This window comes from Dipodomys spectabilis, unplaced genomic scaffold (genome assembly GCF_019054845.1).
Source record: "Dipodomys spectabilis isolate Male_0828 unplaced genomic scaffold, ASM1905484v1 ptg000076l, whole genome shotgun sequence".
Classification (NCBI taxonomy): Eukaryota; Metazoa; Chordata; class Mammalia; order Rodentia; family Heteromyidae; genus Dipodomys; species Dipodomys spectabilis.
Genome location: NW_024870753.1, coordinates 8,125,976 through 8,147,341, shown reverse-complemented (window position 1 = coordinate 8,147,341; position 21,366 = coordinate 8,125,976). Strand labels below are relative to the sequence as shown.

Here is a 21,366-nt window from a genome sequence, read left to right as displayed (position 1 = left end):
TGCCTGGCCCCATCCGGCCCCATCTGGCCCTGCCCAGCCCTGCCTGGTCCCATCCGGCCCTGTCCAGCCCTGCCTGGCCCCGTCCGGCCCCATCTGGCCCTCCCCAGCCTTGCCTGGCTGGAGGCCACAGCACTTCGCTTCCCATCATCAGGGCCCTATCTGCTTGCAAAGATGGCAGCACTCAGCAGCAGGGCGCAGACACACAAGGAGAATGGCGTGCGGCTACTGGAGGCCCCAGGCAGGCAGCGCACTTTAGGGGGACCCATGCAGAGGGACCCCGTGAGGAGCTTGGCGCTGAACCCTGGGGCTAGGAATCTAGAAGCACCGGCAGCACGGCCGGGCAGAGTCTGCCGGGAGACCAGGAAAGGCTGGAGCTCTGCACATGTCCCTCGTCCCTGGTGGTGACACGGGTGTGCTCTGGCACGGGGTATGACCCTGGTGACGATGATGGACGGGGACATTGGTGGTCATGTCCACACAGGCCTCTGGAGGTGACGTCTGGCTGGCAGTGAGCTGGCAGCAGGTCTGGAGGGGGGTCCAGAAGCTCACTGCGCCCGTGTTCAGCCCCTTCCTGCCCCCAGCTCGCATGCCTCTTCCTTCCCAGCGTTTTACGCTCTCCCCTGCCCACGCCCCTCCCACACCCAGCTTCTCCTGGCCCCTCTGGCCGCCCCTCCGTGGGGGGGTGGGGGGGTAGGGGTGGGGGGGGTGGCCCTCTCCTTTGCTAGCACTGCGTCCACCTGTCTGGTTTCACCGCTGCTGGGGCTCAAAACACCTCCATTCCCCCATTTTTTTCCCTTTCTTTTCTTTTTGCTGCCATTTATTTAACTCCGTAATTGTGTTATTTAACTCTGGAAAGCTCTGGGAGGCTCCATCAGAATGAGGAAACGCGACACAGAACAGGATTGTACTGCGCATCCCTGGAAGCCTTCATTCGAGGTAATTGTCTCCCGAGAGCCGGAGTTATTGCAGTCGCTGACAGGACGCGGGGCAGTGACAGGCCGGGCCAGGGGCGGGGCGGGGATGACTCGCAGATGCCAGGCAAGCCAGGCTTTCCCAGGGAGCAGGGAGGATTTGGGCCCGGGTGGCACCAGTGTGCCGAGCCTGGGGGGGGGGGGGTGTGCAGGGGCGGGTGCTGCCATGCTGCGTCTGGCCTGGCCTGTGGGCGCTCAAGGCGGTAGCAGATGCCTGCAGAAGCCCTGGCCCTCCTCTTCAGTGCTCTCTGCTACCTGGAGTCCCTTTCTGTCTCCATCTTGCACCAGCCGCAGGGAAAACAAACACAGTCAGGGCCCAGTGTCCCGAGAGGGAGGTGGACACAAACTGTCAAAATATACCGCCTGTGTCTGCGGTTGGAAGAAGGTCAGAGCGGAGTTGGACAGAGTCGGGGTGTGTGGGGGGCCCTGGAGCCCTTCCCAAGATGAGACTCAGTCACCTGAGCAGGAATCAGCAGGTGAACACTCTCAGTGGAAGGATCGGCAGGTGTCAAGGCCCTGAGGCAGAGGGATGCTCAATACCTTCCAGAGGCTGGAAGGCGATCAAAATGGCTGCTCACCCACAGGACCCAGGGAGCAGCCAGGGAAGAGGCTGGAGTGGCAGCAGGGATCAGAGGTGCGATGCCTTGAAGAACCACCAGAAAGCTCTGAAGTCTTTCAAAGACCAGATTGGAGCTAGCACTGGCTGCACAGCCAACCGGCACCTGAGCCAATGAGAAGGCTCAGAGGGAGGGAGTTCGTCTTGTGAGGTTATATTCTGGAACAAACTGGAAAGCGTGATCCTCACCGTGGTCCTTGTGTCCTTGCCACATACACAGCTGCACTTGGCAGTGATCCCCACACCTTAACTCCCCCCAGGGCAGCTGTGGCCGGCAGGTGGGGGGTGACCTTTGGTAGCACCGCCCTGACCCCGGCTCACACCCCTGCAGGCCTCCTGAATAAGGCCAAGAGCCTGGGCCGGCCCTGCCTCCCCACAGACCACCACTGGTCTGTCACCTCTACACCTATTTTCTCATTACAAACTGGGATATTAACGGTCACCTGGGGAGTCCTTTCAACGCTGAGAGAATACGCATCACCACCAGCCACAGGGCCAGCCCCGTAACAGGTGCTGCATAAACCACGCTCGTTGGCATTCTTCTAGCAACATTCACTTCTGCACTGAGACGATCTCACTGTGTCCTTCTTCCTTTAACAAACCAACGGTGCTGGGCACAGCAGCTCCAGCCTGTAATCCTGGCTACGTAGGAATTGAAGACGGGGGAATCTCAGTTCAAAAGTTGGAAAGACTCCATCTCAATCAATGGCTGTGTGCAGCAGTGCACACCTGCCATTCCAGCCATGCGGGGGGGGGGGGCGGGGGGGCAGCAGCTAGGTGCAGAGGCCACAGGCCCGTAGCCGGCATCCCAGCCACACTGGGAGGCCCAGGTGGGCAGATGTCAGCTCCAGTCAGCCTTGGCATAAAGCCACTCATCTTAAAAATAACCGAAGCAAAGGGGGCTGGAGGCGTGGCTCACACCGCAGTACACCAAAGAAAGACCTGGAATTCCCACTGGAGGGGGGCGTGGCTGGGAGTCAGGCCCTGCTGGGAGCTCAGGCCTGCCCCCCCCCCAGCGCTGTCCTGCAACTGACCCTCTAATGCACCCAGATCGTCGCTACACTTGCATTTCCTGCAACCCGCTCCAAGACTCCATCCATAGTTTTCCCCTCTTGATCGTCTTTCCAGGAATAGACACCCCTCCCCGCCCCCAGCCTCTCCACGGTCAGCAGAGAGAAGACACAGCTTGTTACCCAGCCTCGTGTTAGCTCAGGGGCCGGACTCTGGTTCCAGCTTTGAAGCTGGGCATCCTTCGCTTTGTGACTCCATTCTGTGACCATAACAGTTGTGACCCTGATGGGCCCCGCGTGCCGATTACAGCTACTCACGCCACGCTCCTCGCTCTGAACAAACGCCAGCTCTTACCACCGTTGCCGTCCTTGCCCTTGGCTCTCCTGTGCGTATCTGCATATCTTACTGCTTCGTTCCCTTTAGTCTTTTATAAACATAAACCTAAGACCGGCTCTGGTGGCTCATGCTGGTAATCCTAGCTACTCAGGAGGCTGAGATCTGAGGATCGCAGTCTGAAACTGGCCTGGGAAGGAAAAGTTCATGAGACTGTTATCTCCAGTAAACTCAGAAAAAGCCAGAAATGGTGGTGGGCTCAGGTGGTAGAGAATTATCCTTGAGCACAAAGAGGCTCAGGGACAGTGCCCAGGCCCTGAGTATGAGCCCCAGGACTGGCAAAAAATGCAAGAAAAACCTCCATCACCTATCCAGTTTTTTTTTTAATTGCCATTGGCTTACATTTTACAGAGAGGCCCAGAGAGGTTCATCATTTGCTCATGTTCACACAGCCAGGGCATGGGAAGAACTAGCTTCAGTCTCAGGACTGTGGACGTTGCTTTCTTACTGTGCGTTGTTCCAAGTGACCTTTTCCCCAAGTGGGTGCACAGTAGGTCTGCCAACAGTTCAAGGTCTAAAGAGGAAGTATTCTCCCCCTCCGTCCTCCTGCCCCCAATCTGGGCTAGCCTAGCCTAGCCCCACCTCACCTGCCAGCCTCAGGACGTGAGGAGTCACACTCCCCACTAGAGGGCGCCCCTCTCACTTGCCCCCTCCTCACCCTTTCTCCCCCAGGCCCTGGGCAGCAGCCAGCTGGAACCAGGCTCCACACCCCACAGAGCTCCAGGAGCCACTTGCAAATCTTCTCCAGATCCCAGGCTGAGCAGCTCCCACAGGTACCTCAGCCCACCTCAAATGAGACTATCTGACCGTGCTGGTCTTCTGCTGTGAGCCTTTCTCCCTCCCTTCCTGCTCCTGCCCAGCGATGCCCAGGGAGCTGGCGACTCCTAGGGGTCACAGACCCGTGAGCTGAGAGGCACCAAGGACCCTCATTCCCCCTCTGGGCTCCTTGGTCCCTCGGCAGGAGTCATCGCTTGGATTTCTGAATAGCACGCCTGGGGAAAGCCATGCCTGATCGCCTGCTGTCTGCCCATTGCACCCGCCCACCCTGCCCACGGCACCTGTAGAACGTCTGGTGTCCGGAGATGAATGCAAAGCCCCCTGCCTCCTCTCCCTCCTTCCCAAACCAGAAATGGAGACAAGGACATGCCACTAGTCACCAGTGCTGACCCTCCCGCCCACGCCCTCAGCCCAGCCCTACTCCCCGAGCTCCAAACGATCACCTGCTGCCCCTCTCGGGGTCCTGCTGAGAGACCACAGGCCGATGCCAGCCCCCGCCTGCAGGGTTCACCCGACTGGCGGCCAAGAGGAGCATCAGCATTCTCAGGGAAAGGTGATGCCCCTGGCAAGTCCAAGCGCTTCCCTTCCCGGTGGTATTTCTTGAGGTGACAGTCTATTCTCAGGGTTGGATGAATTCCGTTAGAGTTAAATTAAAATCTCCATGAAATATTCACTAGGTTCAGCACAGGGCTGTGTCGGTAGCCGGGGAGGGCGGCTTTTGAGAGCGATCTGGAGCTACAGAGAGAAGGAATTCATGAGCCACCGTGAGGGAGAGGGAGGGACACGGAAGTCCGTGCTGGTTCAGGAGCTCCGCTTTGCTGACCTTGCCCCGTGGGGGGCAGACAGCAGCGTGTTTGAATCCCAGTGTGCCATCTGCCAGCTAAGTACGGAGATGCTATCATGCCACATCTATAAAGTGGGTATAGTGCCAAGGGCGTGTGCACACAGAGCCCGAGTCCCACACCTGCCCTTCAGAGAGCTCTCTTGAAGGCAACAGTGCCGTTCTTCCCCATGCCACCGACTTACTCTTTCAGGACCTGGACCTCACTGGAAGTCTGGTGACATCTGGGAAACCTATTCTTTCAAATGGTTTGAGGGACCAAGAACAGAAGGCTCACCCTGCAATCTTAGCTATGTCCTTAGCGGAGATAAAAGGACCAAAGTTTGAAGCCACACACTGGACAAAAGCCAGAGAGATTCTATTTCAAAAAAGAAGCCAGGTGTGCCCAGTCCTGACCTCCAGTTCATCATCCCATGACCCAACCTTCACGCACGAATTATGATCTGAGACGGCCCTGTCCGCTGACCTTTCCACCCGTGGGTCATGAAGAGGACGAGTTTGAGGGGCCAGGGCCTCTCATCTCACCAAATAAACATTTGTCATCAGCGGGGCACGAGGACATGAACCACCGGATGGGTCTGTTAGGAGCGTGGTCAGTTTTCCCACCTCGGCTGTCAAGCAGGGAGCAGGTGGGGGAGAGTGTCCTGCTGTTACACGCACACCCGAGGGCCAGCTCAGCCACTCACAGGACACGTGCCTCACCTATCCCCACCTCTAGAACACGGAGAGAGCAATAGCACATGCTGTGGGATCCGATGAGGACAGTGACAGCGCCCGGAAGTGCCACCGAGGCGTGAGCTGCGGAAGTGCCACCGAGGCGTGAGCTGCGGAAAGGGCTAACGTCAATTTTATTTAAAAACGATCGTTTCAGAAAGTTCACTATAGATTGTTGAAGAGGGTGCAGAGAAATCTCATGATTGGAAAATCAATGTGTATTATACATGCCACAGAGTGTTTACGTGGTCGAAATGTAAAACGGAGGGGGAGTCGGGAGTCTGGGTTTGGGGCAGGTTACAGGACGCAGTGATACCCCACGGAGATGGCCTTTTCTTCCTCCTGCCACCACTTCCACGGTCGACATCCCACATGGGATTTTCTGAGGAATGATCTCCAACGCGCGCATCACACAGAGGGAAGAAACAGAAGCCCGAGTATTAAGATGACACATCCATTCCGCTCACCAAGCAATCAATGCAGTCACCCCAGATCATGCACCAACAGGGTCCTGTGACAATCTCTACCTGGGGTCTCCCCTCTGGGGTCTAGGGGATCCCTCACCCCTCCTGGGTAAGGACTACAAGGCTGCGAGGGGGGGATCCGACGCCGAGAAAGGCTCACAGGCCCCTGTGAGGTCCAATCCTGCAGCCCTGGACTCGTGATCAGGGCTCGCTCTGCCCTGGTCATGCCAGCCTGCCACCTGTCACAAGGTGAAGGGCTCCAGGCCCGCTCGGGCCTGTGAAGCACGCTTGGGCAGGCAGCCTCCACTGCCTCAGGAATCTGACGGTGCCACGGGATCGCAGTACTATCCTTCATTTCCCTTCCCACTTGTCAGGTCTGTAATTAGGAATGGTGTGATTCACAGGCCTGTTATTAGGGCTGTGTTTGTCGGGTAAAATCAAGTATCACCAATGGCTAGAAGCATTGCTGACAGCCATAAAGAACCTCTAGACGCTTCCCCGCGGCCCTTTCCCGCTTTACTCCCTGCCCACAAATCCCCTCCAACTTCTTCCCACTCTGCCCTGCCTCAGAGAACAGCCCTTAAGCTGTCCTACTGCACCCAGAAGGGAGCAAGGAGCCAGCCAATCAGATCCCCACTTGGGGAGCACTTGGCCCTTTCCTCGTTGCTGATTGGTACATGCAGGACTCACAGCATCTCAAAGGGCAGCAGGACATTTTCCCAGGGATCTCTAGGGTCTTTTGCAGAAGCCGGTGAGAGACAAGGGGAACCCCCTGGCCACTCTTCCTGGAGGATGAAGGTGTGTGGTTTCTGTACGTGTGTGTGTGTGTGTGTGTGTGTGTGTAATAGTCCTAGGACTTGAATTCAGGCCCTAGGAGCTGTCCTTTAGCATTCTGCTCAAGGCTAACACTACCACTTGAGCCACAGCTCCAGTTCCAACATTTTGGTGGTTAACTGAAGAGTCTCATGGTCTTTCCTTCCCTGGGCTGGCTTTGAACCAAGATCCTTAGGTCTCAGTCTCCTGAGTAGCTAAGATTGTAAGTGTGAGCCCCAAGTGCCCACAAACATGTCTAATTCAGTGAACATGCTCTTTAAAGAGGTCAAATGATTCACCCATGTGGGAGTTGGTGGAGCACCCTGTGATCCTGTGGGAAGACCCCCGGATGGCGGGACAGCGCTCGGCTCCCACACACACCTGTGGCAGCCACAGATGGGTGTCTCCTGGGCATCTCTGCCTAAGACCTGGGTGGCATCTAATGCAAGAAGGGGTGCAATGAACAGCTGCGCGATTTAAGCTGGCTGAATTGGCACTTGGATAGAGAAGAGCCCCGACGCTCACTTGTTCAGTCTAAACAGCTAAGCAGACTGTGAAAGTCCCAGAGGAGCAGCTCCATCTGCTTCAAGATCCACGCTGAGCCCTGAGGGAGCCTGGCCGCCCCCCTGGGAGCCACAGGCACCCCGCAGGGCTGGCTACCCCCCACCCTAGAGGGGGCCTAGAACCCGAAATGAAGGGGGCCAGTTGACTCCAGATTCAACAGCAATGCTCGCTGCATTTCCTGTGAACACCTCCACCCCCAGAACCTGACGATAGGCCAAAAAGCATCAGAGAGTCCTGGGGTTCTGTATGACCTTGGGAAGTTACTTAGCCTCTCTGAGTTTATCTTCTCCTGAGTGAAGTATGAATGGTACCAGTTTCTCCTTCCTGGAATAGCTATGAGGTAAAGGAGCTAATGTGCCAGGCGGAGCACAGCTTCACAAAAGCTCATCCCTCATTCTGATACTACCGACATGCATTATTCTCAGTCGGATACCAGGGTTGATCCTGGCACCCACATTCTTCTGTTCTTCCTGCCCGGGGCAGAGACCTTGGCCTTGGCTTCTGGGCTGCTTCATTCTGCCTGTGGGGTTTGGAAAGTTCAGCTCCCACTACTTGGTTCTGTCCGGCCAGGCTGACCCCGCCTGCCAGCTGGTGAGCTCACGGACCACATGAGCGCTCTGTCTTGCTCTCCTACCCATGTGTCACACGTGTCCCCCTCTGGAAGCCAGCCGGGCCTCTGGTCTGGTTCTGCTGCCATCTGGGACTTGCAGGTGGCTCTGATGTCTCCTGGACTGGGTAGGGACCTGCCTGGTAAGAGCCACCCGTGCCCTGCTGAGCAGCACCTGTCCACTGGCCTGCCTGTCCACTGGCCTGCCTGTCCACTGGCCTGCCTGTCCACTGGCCTGCCTGTTCACTGGCCTGCCTGTCCACTGGCCTGCCTGCTCGCTCACAGCCTTCCTTCTGCTGCTGGCCGGCCCCGCCGGGCAGAGGCTCACTGGAGGGGCTCGGGGGCGATGCCAGAGTCCTGCACCTGGGGCAGCCCTGTGGACTCCAGACAGCTGCCTCTGTCACTACCGAAACAGCCCCCTGGCATGGCCACTCCAGACTGGCCACCCACCCATGCTCTCAGAAAGCCAAAGCTCACCAGAAAACCAAACAAAACAAGTGTGTGAATCAGTCTCCCAGGGAGCAACAATGCTGGCCAGCGACCAGGAGTCGGAAAGGCCACGCAACACACAGGCGGGTGGAACACCGCCAGCCCTTTTGGCCAGGGGTGGCCAAGGACAGCAGAAAGGGGCACAAGTGGAAGCAGGGATCTTCATTCACAGGAAAGGGAGGGACAAGAGGGCCGGGCTTCGGGGCTGCACAGGGAGCCACAGTGCAGGATCTGATGACGAAGGTCCTGCCCCACTGGGTCAAGAACACATAGGGTGGGCTTGGCCCAGCAGGTAAAATACACTGGAGGTCAATCCGAGTCTGAACCTTAGCGTTGCCACTTCCCAGCCACATGACCTTGCATGAATTTCTTAAACTTCCAAGCCTTGGTTTTCTAATATTTAAATTAGAGGCAATAATAAATGAAAGTTATTCTTCTTCTCTTTCTCCCCTACTTCCTCCATCCATCCATCCACACATCCATCTATCCACACATCCACCCATCCATCTATCCATCCGTCCACCCATCCACCCACCCATCCATCCACCCATCCATCCATCTGCATTCTCAAACCCCAGCTGAACTGGAGGTCAGTGTTCTCCAGCTCTAACTGGACTGGGGATCAGAAGTTCTCAAACTCCAGCAAACATCAGAATCACCTGTTCAATTGCAAACTGACATCCCTACCTTAAGTATCTGGTTCGGTACGTCTGGAAGGACCTCAAGTCTGGATTTGTGACAAGTTCAAGGTGATGCTGACACTTCAAAGGCCACACTTCGAGAACCACTTGGCTAGTTTATTCCAACATCCAAGATAGACTCCTACGGCTCCTCTGTTGAAAAACCTCCAGTGGCTTCCCTACCTTTAGAACTCAGTCCCAGCTCCTCACCATGCTCTATGATGACCTTCATAACCTGGCTGGACTCTGTCTCATCAAGGTCACCTTGAGCAGCTGGCAGATGTCCCTCAGCCTCTGATGTGGCCACAGTGAACAATTCACGTTCCTTAAATGTGTCCCGTACATACTCCGCACATTTCCCTCTGCCTGCAACTCGTTCCCTCTTGTTGCTTGCCACATTCTGACTCGTCCATCAAGGTCAACCTGACTGCTGCACGGCTTGGAGGCATCTCCGTGTGCTAGAATGGCCGTGGGCTTTGATGTGGATGGACTTGGCTGTGAATTCCAGATCAATCACTTGTTAGCTGGGTGACCTGAGTTAGCCTCTCCGGTAAGCCAAAATTAAGCTGGGCTTCTTCATTATGAAATGTGAATAATATTCATCTTATGAGATTGTTTTGCAGGGAAGATGTGATGTGTAATAAATGCCTGGCGGGCAGCAGGTATTTAATAAACAATTGCTGCAATTTCCTTCGCGCTGCTTTGAAGGCTTGCCTGCCTGCCTGCCTCCAACCTGCCTTCCTTCTCTGGGTGGGTTCCAACAGAATTCCGAACCTGATCCTATTTTGCATATATTTCATTGCAATGGCCTCCTACTATTTTAATACCCAAGACAACAGAATTGAGGCCTTTGTACGAATGATAAAAATGGACTCTCCCAGCAGATTGTTGGGCACAGGGCCTGGTAAGCCAAAGGTTATCTTTTCAGGAAGCAAGTCTACAGGTGGATCCCATCCCACACCAGAGCGCATGCTGGGCTGGGCAGCAGAGGAAGGGCTTGGTTTCAAGCTGTGTTCACCCCTTAGACAGTACACGCCTACACAACTGTACTCCAAGGTGCCGTGCAGACAGAATAAGAGTTCTGTGAAAGTAGGGATGGGGTCTTGTTTCATCTAATGCTGAATTAATACAGCCATCGGTCAAAGGCAGGATGCACATCAGCTGCACGGGTCAGGTCTTAGTTCCAGGAATAAGATCCTTAAGGTGGCAAATGAGAATGCCCTTTGAGGAGCAAGGCGGATGCTCAGTCCCTGTTTGCTGAACAGAGCTGGTAAACGCATGCGTGACTTCAGACCAGAGCCCAGTGCGTGGCCGAGGCTGCAGGAGATGTCCTGGGCCTCTACCCTGCAGGTGGGAACGGGGGTCAAGGTGCTCTTGGAAGCCATCAAGACCGTGTTGCTCCTTCTCTGCCCTTCCCACAAATCTGTTCCCACTACCTGTCTTCTGCCTGGTAGCAAGCTCATCTCCTCGAAGGCTTCAGGTGTTTTAATGAACACATTCTCATTTCCTTTGCAGGCCCCCCCCACCCCCCGCTCACTCCCCAGACAGCTGGCACTCGGCAGGGAAGGTGGGAATTATCGTGGCAAGGTGAGTCGCTGGATGAACTCCCAGGATCGTGATGCAGAGCCAGCCCAAGGCAGAATGGTCCACAAGACTCCACCTCCAAAATAAGCAACCAAAAGCCATGCTATGGGCATGACTCAAGTGGTAACACACCAGCTGAGCAAACAAGCAAGCCCAGTGAGTGGAGGCCCCGGGTCTGAACTTCAACACTGCTCCCCCTCAGCCTCCTGCCACACAAAAAGCACCTGAATGAAGTAAGCAAAGGAGTGACCACAAGGGAAAAAGGTGAAGACAAGCCACATTCACCCCCTTCCCGGAACACTGCTGCCATGTGGGGAAGAGGTAACTCTGCTTGGATCTCTAGATCAGCTACTCTATTTTAAGGAATGCTGAGTAAAATTCTATGACCTATTTGCGGTCAAAAGCCTCTGGCTTCAAGGTGAAAAGAGACCCCAGAGGACTAGTTGTTTTTTGACTTCAGCAAAGTAACTGTGCACATCTTTCCAGTGGACTGAGGCCCCGGAAAGCCACCCTCACCAGGTCTCTGGCCAAGTCCCTTCCCAGGAGGGGACGTCGGAGGAGGCATTCCAGCTTCATCTCCACTCAATTAATCAAAATGTCATTGGTAAGAGCAGTGTGACATCCAGGGCTTATGAGCCTCCAATCTAAGCCTCCCGAAGCCCTTTTCTCTTTGAACCTAAACGTGCCATTCAGCCAGCGCGGAGCTGAGTGGCAACAGAGTGCTTCGAGGCTAGATGGGGCTCTCTTGGTGGGGTGCCCGTGCTTCCTCCAAGCAGGACTCAAAGGTGTACCGTGAAGCTGGTCTGGGTGGAACAAATACAAACTGATGTCCCCCAAATCGGGAGCTTCATCCTCCGCTCCGACTCAGCCTTGGGGGAGAGGCTGCCCTCCCCCTGCCCTGCCTCCCGCCCCCTGCCTGTCCATCTGTACCGTCCCAATGGGCCATGTGTCCTGGTCACCATCAGAGGCGGTCAGTGATGACAGATCAAGGCTCTAGGACTGTCTGTCTGTCCTCTGTCCTTCCTCTACAGAAAAAGGCAGTGGCTGCCCTCATCCCTCTCCAAAGACGTGAGTACCAAGGTCCTTCCTTGGGGGACCCCTAACACTGGCCGCCCTCTCTGATGCTGTGCTGACCTCATTCTTTGTCCAGGGACGCAGGGTGGGCAGCCCAGGCCTCACCCAGCCCAGTGCCTCATTCCTGACTCACGCCCTAACCCCCCCCCCCCCCCCCGCCAGGGGAGCCTTACCCCACCCAAGTTCCACACGTGCAGCTCCCAAGGAGCAGCCCAGACCCAAAGGAGAACCTTAAGGCTGGCACCGAAGCCCGGGACCCCAAGAAGAAACCGTGGCTGATGTAAGCAACGATTTCCACGCTCCACTGTTGGCTGACAATGGGCTTTATTTCATTCTCTGTGCTGGGACAGGAAGAGGAGCATCGGGAGGCAGCCGGTTCACCTAGAAGGGTCAAAGAACAGGGCCTCGGGGCAAAGCGGCCGTGCTCTGTCCCGAGGACTCGCTCCCTATCCCATGGCTCCTCCTCCGCTCCCCGCTCATGTCTACAAGATGGGAAGCGTTCAATAACTACTGATTTAATGAACAAATTAGTTAATTACACCGTGTCTCCAGGTTTTGATGAGATCCTCCCCACACAGTTTGTCTTTGCTGAAGACAAGATCCTGTCTGGTTATCCAAGCCACTCCGTATGGAGCCCCACGTTCGTGAGGCCCGGGCGCCTCTCCCCTGCGGGTCCATGTCAGGGCTCATGAGGAGCTAACAAGCAGAGGGCTGAGCCCTGGCTCCTCCATCCCCAGTCACTGGGCTGGGCCCCAGCTGCTCGATGGGGCCGAGGAACCAGGTCCTAGGGAGTCGGGAGGAAGCCTGGTCTCCCAGCTGCCTCGGACTCCCCACCTGGCTCAGCCTTGGCAGTGGCAACAGGAACACGCAGGAGGGGGCCTGGGGCTGTGGAGAAAGGAGTCCCCGTCTGCAGAAGCCTGGGCCTCCACCCAGGGCAGGTCTGCGGTTCAGAGACTCTAGGGGCTCCCCTGAAGGCCCCACCTGCCATCCCCACCCCTTGGGATGTCCTTCCTGCGCTCCCTGGGCCTCCTGCGGCCTCCTGGTTGACTCGACCATCGGCCTCCCTTTGCTAATTCTCTCTGTGAGCAAGGCCGCGCTTCTGCAGCAGCTCACTGTGGTCTTGAGTCCCTCCTCGTGGCTCACAGTGTGGCTCACACTCTGGTAAAGACCATTGTTTTCCCCACCGCGGTATCAAGAACACTGCCCACACTGCCCCGGAAACGCCCGAGCACCTCCGCTCTTAAACACCTCTCATAGAGCTCCCATCCGGACAGAACTCACAGCCCGGGGTCACACACTCCCTTCTTAGCACCTTCAGTCATGCGTCTGTGCTCAAAGACTGGGATTTTAAAGTTTGCATCTTACACTCCAAGTTTGGTGCCTATGAAAGGTTACAGCCACGGGCTGCTTCACCACAGCGCACATGTCACAGAGCCCTTAGATAAACTAAGACGGCCATGACATCACCCCTGAATAGAATTGTAAGGAACCGTCACACACATCACCAGATGTTGGCCAAAACATCGTACTGCTGCACGTGATTAGAGCTCAATACAGGGGTGGGCTTTAAGATCTCGCCCTGTCTCATGCTGTGTGGCTTTGAACAAGCCACTGAACTCCCTGAGTTTTAGGTTGCTCCTGTGTGAAGTGGGGAAAAGACGCAAAACAGTCTGTTTGGGAGGTCAGGGGTGCTGCGTGTGAAGTTGGGCATGCATTGGCAGGTCAGGGGTGCTGCGTGTGAAGTTGGGCACACATCGGCACCCACTGGGGAGACCAAAGATGCTCCTTTCACCACTAAAAGTACAGAGATGAGAAAGGTCAAGGTCAAGGTCACACCAAGAACCAAAGGTCTGTATTTCCTGCATTGGATCCCCATTCTCTCCCCGCCCCCCTCCACAATTGAAAATCCACAGCAGAACCATGGACAGTGAATTAGCCCTGATTTAATTATAGGTTATAGTTGTTAATAGTGTGTACACAGGAAACAAGAGATGTCCCCCTGGAAGAACTTCCTCTATCCTTGCTCTCAGCTATCAGAAGATGGACATTTGGTGACAATCACTTGCATTCTAATGAAGTCTCTGAATTTACCCTGAAAACGTACAGCATGGTCCAAGTACCCCGTGGCCCTTGGGCTGTCACTGCAGGGTAGCAAAAGGGAGACAACCGGGGCTGGGAAGGTGGCTCAGTGGTAAGAGCACTTGCCTTGCATGCATGAGGCCCTGGGTTCGATTCCTCAGCACCACATAAGCAGAAAAAGCCAGAAGTGGTGCTGTGGCTCAAGTGGCAGAGCATTAGCCTTGAACTGAAGAGCGGAGGGACAGTGCTCAGGCCCAGTTCAGGCCTCATGACCAACAACAACAAAAGGGGCGACAAGCTAGGGAGCAATACCACCACCACCACGTGACCAGCTCTCCAGACCAGGCAGCTCTTTCCCCTGTTATTTACCCTCTCTCCCTTGAGAATCTCAAGTCAGCTGACGCGGGTGTGTCCTCCTTCCCCAGGCCTGTTGGAGCTCAGCTGGGGGTGTTCACCAGCAACAAGATCATCAGAATCAACCCAATAAAAAAAGCGAACACCGGGGTTATACACAGACAGAACACAGATCTGTGTGTGTGGATCAAAGCCTAGGGCGGGGCTGGGGCCACGGCGGTCTGTTCACCAAAGCGAGGCACCTGTGGCCAGCCCCAGGCCGGCGCAGCCAAGGTCTCGGGAATAAGTGGGTGACTGGGCGAATGGAAGGGTGGTGAGCCCCCGGCATCAGCCAAGGCCAACAGTCATCTTCTTACCCGGGAAATCAGCTCCCCGACCATGCCCGTCCAGGTGCCGTTGGCCTCGGGCACGCCGTACACGCCGTCCCCCACCAGCCGGATCTTGTAGTTGAACCGGAGGATCTCTGCCAGCTCCTTGAGCATGTCCACACAGAAGCCCTCGTAGCGGTCATTGCCCTCCATCTCCTGGTGGTTCCCCTTCAGCATGAGATACGGGTTTTCCTGCAGCGAAACTGGGCAGCTGTCATTCTCATCTGAGCCCTGGCGTCCCAGCCGCACCGGATGGGATGGATGGGCTTGGGGGTGGCAGGGGCGGGGTGCGGGAGGGGGCAGGGGGCAGGGGAGGCGGAAGGCCCGGCCCGGCTTCCGCCACGGTCTCGCACAGCACAGCAGTGGTGATCAGACCCTCCCTGGATCCAGATCCTCTAAGTGCTCCCACAGGGCTCCCACTGTCCTACCTCAGCCCCTTTCTCTCTTCAATTTGTTTTCTCACCCTTTTGCTTATTCTACACAGACCTATCACCAGGGAAATGTAAGATGGGTAAGAGCTGTAGAGATGGCTGGGGTGATAAGAACACACACACAAGGTGAACGAATAAAGAAAATATATGTGTGTGGGGTCAGTATATGTACATCTGCATGTGTGTGTATATACATATGTATATTTATGTATGTATATTTACACACACATATATGATGGAGTATTATTCAGCAGTAAAGAAGAACAAAGTGGTATCATTTACAGGGAAGTGGATGGTACTCGAAACTACCACGTTAAGTGAAATAAGCCAGACACAGGAAGACAAGTGTCAGGTTTGCAGTCACAGGTAGAGATGAGCGGAAAGATGACCTTCTAGGTAGATGGAAGGGTAAGAGAAGATAGCTGGGAGGGTTGGATAAGCTAAGGTTGGAGCTGGGCTGAGGAGGACTAAGCTCTGGGGGCTTGAACTGCTCTGTGTGCTTTGGCCCAGCTGCTTCCTCCGCCCAAGCCTCTGTGCCTGGCTCCTCGCCTGCTCCAGCCGAGCCTCTCTCCCCTCTATCCTGTCGTTGCTCTTAGCACACAGGGGTCCCCTCCCAGCTCCATCTTTCATCCTTCAGCTTTCCCACTTCCCAAGCCTGATGCTGTCCCTGAGCTTTTGTGCTCAAGGCTGGCGCTCTACCACTTGAGCCACACCTCCATTTCTGGCTGTTTTGGGGTTGTTTAATTAGAGATAAGAGTCTCAAAGACTTTTTTGCCTGGGCTGGCTTTGAACTAGGACCCTCAGATCTCAGCTTCCTGAGTAGTTAAGATTATAGATGTGTGCCACCAGTGCCTAGCTCATTTTAGGCTTTTTTGTTATTCTCTTCCTTCCCTCTCCTCTCCTCTTCTCTCCTCTTCTCTCCTCTCCTCCCCTCCTGTCCTGTCCCCTCTCCTCCCTCTCTTCCTCTTTTCCTTTCAGAGAACAGGGATCTGAACTCAGGGCTTTGTACTTTCCTGGCAGGTGCTCTACCATTTGAGCCACACCTCCTCCTCTTTTTGCTCTGGTTAATGTTAAAACAGGGGCTTGCTTTTTGCCTAGGCTGACCTGGATAGCAATCTTTTTTTCATACTTTGCCCCACAGCTGGATGACAGCCATGCTCATTTGTTTTCTTTTCTGTTGAGATGGGGTTTCAGGAATGTTTGCTCTGGCTGTCCTAGAGCTGTGATCCTCTTCTCTTGACTTCCTCAGTAGCTAGGGCTGGAGGTGTGCGCCACTGGTGGCCAGCAGGAACAGGGGCTCTCTGCCAGGACTCTAGGTTTGTGCATCTTTCCAGACTTTTATCCCATGAGGTTTGCAGTAGATCAATAATCCCACACAGGTTCCTGGGCCCCAGGCACTCTTGAAGGTCACAGTGGAAGTCCCTGAGCAATTTCTATGATCTCAAAGAACCTAAGAGAAGTGGACACGTGTGTGCCTTGCACATTTACTGGACTGAGACTGAGCAGGCAGGCTATCCTGTGTACATCTCAGCTCTGGGCTGATATTCAATATCAGTGTGACAAGACAGTTTATCTCCTGCTGGCAAGATGCTGGGTCGAGCAGGGAAATACATTTTATATTAGTTACAATGAGGAGGGGGTGGAGGAACAAATGAATGCTGAATACATGTAGCTGGCTTCATCGACAGATATTTTAAAACACGAGGCCTTCAGGAGAGGCGGCGGAAGGGAAAAAAAGCAACACCTTGGTTGTGTGTGCACTTGGCTGCTCCCATCTGCTAAGTGATCCCGTCTTTGAAGACGCAGCCTGAGCCTTATTCATGTGTGATCGCCACGGCTGAGCACGTGGCAGGGGCCGGGGGCGGGAGGTGGACGAGTGGAGTTGGTAATTATTGAATAGAACTGAATCGAATAAAAAGGCAGATGGTCCTTTGCCCTGTGGGTTCATTGAGAACTCTCAGAACCATCTGGAAGTTGAGAAAGAAGCCGTATAAAACCAGTCAGGTGGCCACTTGGGTTTGTTGCAGTGGGAGCCTCGTTTTATACATGGCAGGTGCCAAGCAATGGGATTGCTAAGGGCCCCCTAGGCCCCCCCCCCCTCCTCCAACCTGTGTCAGAAGGCAGTCCCTTCCCCCGGGGATTGGCACAGTAGCTCTGGCCGGCCTTCAGGGCTCCCTGAAGGGAGGAACCCCCAAGTGGTAGCATCTCCAGCCTTCCCTCTTCCTCCGCTGCTCACTCAGCAGATATCCTTTCCACGTGAAACCGCAGCTCCCGTGCAATTACCCTGTCATAAACGGGCCTGGCTGCTGTGATTAGCGCTCCCTTCTTGGGAAGCCTGTGAGCTTGGCCCCGGGAGGCCATGGCCCCTGGAGAGCAGCAGCTGGGAGACTCAGGAAAACCTGCTTACCAGGATGGTGGTGACCACCAGCGTGGTGTTGAACAGACTGTCCGAGATGTTGGAGGTATAGAGACGGCTGTCCATGCTGAGGCCCTCTGCTACGTGCCACTGGCCAATCTGCGGAGATGAACGGAGAGGCTGGAGGAGCCTGGGCTGCAGGCCATGCCACCCGCCTGCCCAGGGCGGAGCCAGGAGGAGGGGCGTTCCCAGAGGAGACTTTCACACAGGGTTCAGGGGCTTGGGGGAAGAGGAGGGCTGCTAGGGTAAGAAGAAAGGAGTGACGACTTGGGAAAAGGCAGGTGAGGAAATGACAATATATCAGGAATGGAACGCGGGTCATGGAAGTTCTCTCCCCCGAGCCCCCCATTTGGGGGGTGAGTAAGCTCCCAGGAACAGCATTATTTTGAGGTAGGGATGAGCCATTGTGCTGTGTGTGGCTGCAAGAAACCCGGTTATCTGGGCGAGAAGGAGGTGGCTGGAGGGAGCTGGTAGATCCCAGGTCTTTATTTAATGAATGGCTGAGGGTACAGATGGATGAACATGTGGGGAGAGGCCTGGTGGGTTATTTGGCTGGCTGGGACGGTTTAGAAAAGTCACCAAAGTCCCCCACAGCCCCCGCCGTCCCGGCCTGAGCTCGGCCATCACCACCATATTTCCTCTATTCTTCTCAGAGCTGACAGGTGGCATGGGCTCCAGTTTGACAATATTGGCCTGGATGGGTGACCACAGATTCAGGAAAGTTCCAGCCCTCCTGAGAAAGTACCCTCACCCGCCTGACACAGGGGGGTTGATATGGACACTTGGGGTCAAAGATAGATTTAACCTGGCACTCAATAAGGTTTCCTTCCACTTCTCTAGTCTTTTGTCTGTACTGCCTTTCCTTTTATTTTACTGTGGTAAAACCACTTAACCTGAGATCTGATCTCTTGACCCGTTTTTAAGCGTATGATATATAGACTTTGGACTACTCCCAAGACTAAACTCAAAGGTAGTGAATTATTAGCTTATTTGTTCCAATGGAACATGGGTTTTGTTTGTTCGTTTGTTTTCATACTGGCGTCTGAACTCAGAGCCTCCCACTATACTGCACTATACTGCACAGCCACGCCTCCAGCCCCTCTGTTTTTGAGACAGTCTCTTTCTGCCTGAGCATGCCTGGATCACGATCCACTTGCTTTAGTCATTCCATCATAGCCAGGATGATTGATAGGTTCTTGGTACCTCGCCAAGCTTTCTGCCCCTGAGATGGAGTCTTGAGAGCTCTTCTGTGGGAGCTGACCTGGAACTGTGATCCTCCCAAACTCAGCCTCCTCTGTAATTAGCACGACTGGTATAGACCCCTGTGCCCTGCTATCAACTGAAAGGGCACAGTTCTTTCCAGGCTGGCCCTGAACTGTGAGTTTCCTGTTCTCAGCCTTCTAAGCAGTTAGAATTACAGAAGTTAGCCACGAAGGCCTACCTTTGGAACAGATTTTATACAATCCCTAGATAAATAGGTTATGAGCAAACAATGTGGAAATATAGAGAACATATCAGCAATTTGTAAATATATAAAACAGAGACACAGAGTCACAATAGAGTTAGTTCTACTAGTGGGAGGTCAGTCATTTCTGTGGCTAAGCCTTTAAGGGGACCAGCCAGGAGAGACAGCTGACAGCTGGCTGGAGCCCTGGTGAGACCCATACACTGCCTGGACCAGCCCTCTCCAGGAGCAGGCACCAACTTCCCTGGGAAACTCCCTCGACTCCCAAGATGCCCTGTGGGTCTGCTCCCAGGGATACGCTCTGTGTTCTCTTCTAGAAGCTCCAACATCCAGAAGCCATGGCTCACTCTTGGCCCCATGAACCGAGAGGGTACAGGGTCACAAATGAGCCGGACCCAGTGTGGTCTCCCAGCCAGCCAGCCGCACTTTTCAGAGAAAGAATCAGAGGTCAGCGGACAGGCCTGAAGCTTGAGCCCGGGGCTCCTAACTCCCGTTGAATCTTCCCCCAGATCACCTTGCACACCGCACACCCTCAGGCACACATTCCCGCCTTCTCTCGCACAGTTTCGTCTCCCCTCCTAGCCCACAGGGCTCACGACAAAAGCAGTTGGTTATGCCACTCCCAGCTTCCTCTGGACAGGTGGCTCCTGAGGGGCAGGCACGGGCAGAAGGGAGGGGAGGTCCCAGAGACTCTCCAAACTGAGCAGTCAGGCCTCACCACTGCCTGACCTTGACTTCTTCCCCTTCTCTTCAGGGAAAAAGGGTGGGAGGTGAGGAATTTGCACATGAAGAGGGGCAGGGTCATAGCTACTGGACACTTGTGGTACCAGATGCCTGCTCCAGCACCTCTGAATCCTCCTGTCATCCTTGGGCCTTGTCGTGGTGCTTCTATTTCATTCAGGAAGAAGCGGAGGCTCAGAGAGATCAAATGGCTTTCCTGAGGTTGCCAGGTGTGTGTGGCGCAGGTTTGGACCCAGTCTTCTGACTCGTACATCTGTGTCTTCCCTGATGCAGACGTAGGGTGGGGAACAAGCAGGCTTCCCAGGAAGCGGCTCTCAGGGCCTCCGCCAGCCAGTGTGAACTCCAGATGACACGGCTTTCTGTCATTGGTCTTCACACATAAAGAGCGGCTGGCTGGATGTCAGCACCCGGATGCTCAGGGACGACTCCTTAGATGCCCTGAGCCTACATAGCACACCCGCAGGGCTGGGAAGACCGCAGCTCCCCCTGACCACCTTCCCACCTCCGCGGGTCTCAGCAATCCGGTTCTAACAGCAGCTCCCCCTGACCACCTTCCCACCTCCGCGGGTCTCAGCAATCCGGTTCTAACAGTCTGCGCTAAGGCCTCCTTCGGCTGATGCAAGCGAGGAGCCAGCGATGGAAATGATTCATCCAGAGTCAGAACTGACAGACTGAGCAGCACAGCCTCCCAGCCCTCACCTCTGGGGACCTGGCAAAGAGACTAATTAGCCCCCAAGCTCCAGTCGGCCATGCACTCTCCCACCCACCCACCTATTAGCCCTCAAGAAATTAATAAACTCATCAGATCCAACAAAGCGGTTTGGCAGCCATTCCCTGGCACAATGTAATTGCAAAAAGGCAGTGGGAAGGAAGCAGAGAGACAGAGCCAGGTGCCCTGGGATACGGGCTAATCACCACACCCCCCGGGCACCTGTGATGCTACCCATGTGCCAGGGTGGGCAGGGCAGCTTCTCATCACTGACAAGCTGTGCCTTTGCATGCAGCCAAATCCCTCTGCTCCACCCTGCTGACTCCCGCCCCAAAGCCTCTGGTAGAAACAGCTGTTTTGTAAGTGGTCAACACCGCCCACATGTGCAGGCTTGAGCTTGTCCACAAGGTTGTGGTGGAGGGAGAAAGAGGGAGCCACTGCTAATTTCAATACCATTTGCTTCTCTCTGTCTCTCTTTCTCTCTGTCTCTCTATCTGTCTCTCTCTAATGGGGAGTAGTACTGGGATTGAACTTGGGATCTCATGCTCACTAGGAGGTGCTCTTCCACTTGAACCACACCTTTAGTCGTGTGTGTGTGTGTGTGTGTGTGTGTGTGTGTGTGTGTGTGTGTGTGTGTGTGTGTGTGTGTGTGTGTGTATACTGGGTACTGGGGCTTGAACTCAGGGCCTGGGCACTGTCCCTTAACTTTTTTTGTGAAACGCTGGCACTCTACCGCTTGAGCCACACCTCCATCCCAGCTTTTGGCTGGTTTGTTGGAAGCAAGTAAGAATCTCATGGATTTCCCCGCTTGAGCTGCCCTCCTCAGATCTCAGCCTCCTGAGTGGCTAGGGTGACAGGTGTGGCCCGCCGGAGCCTGGCTTCCAGTGTCTTTCAAGGCCGGGTCTCGCTTTGCTGGGTTCCAGTCCACCTCCTGTGCGCCCCCCCTTGTCACCACTGTGCCCAGAGGTGTGTTTCCCCATAGCAGGGCAACAAACACACCCAGTCCTCACTCCAAACTTCCTTATCCCCAGGCGATCCCCTCATCCCCTCCACCTCCCCAGCACCTACGATTACAGGTTTGAGCCAAGGTGCCCAGCTTTCTACCTTAATGCTGGCGAGAAGAAAGACCCCACTAGGTTAGCGTGAGCCCACCCGAGTCCAGCTTCCGTTCACACATGCCACCCAGGCGACTGCCCCAGTGCTGG

The 21,366-nt window shown here is 55.0% G+C and overlaps 1 protein-coding gene across 1 annotated transcript in view; it reads right to left on the bottom strand.

The window, feature by feature from the left end:
- The window catches only part of Grik4 (glutamate ionotropic receptor kainate type subunit 4), a 213,681-nt gene that overhangs the window by 36,059 nt on the left and 156,256 nt on the right, over window positions 1–21,366 (bottom strand). The window contains exons 11-12 of the mRNA XM_042683011.1: window positions 17,238–17,345; window positions 14,388–14,591 (exon numbers count right to left, since the gene is read on the bottom strand). Of these exons, the coding sequence (XP_042538945.1) occupies window positions 14,388–14,591; window positions 17,238–17,345 (312 nt within the window). The remainder of the gene's footprint in view (window positions 1–14,387; window positions 14,592–17,237; window positions 17,346–21,366) is intronic.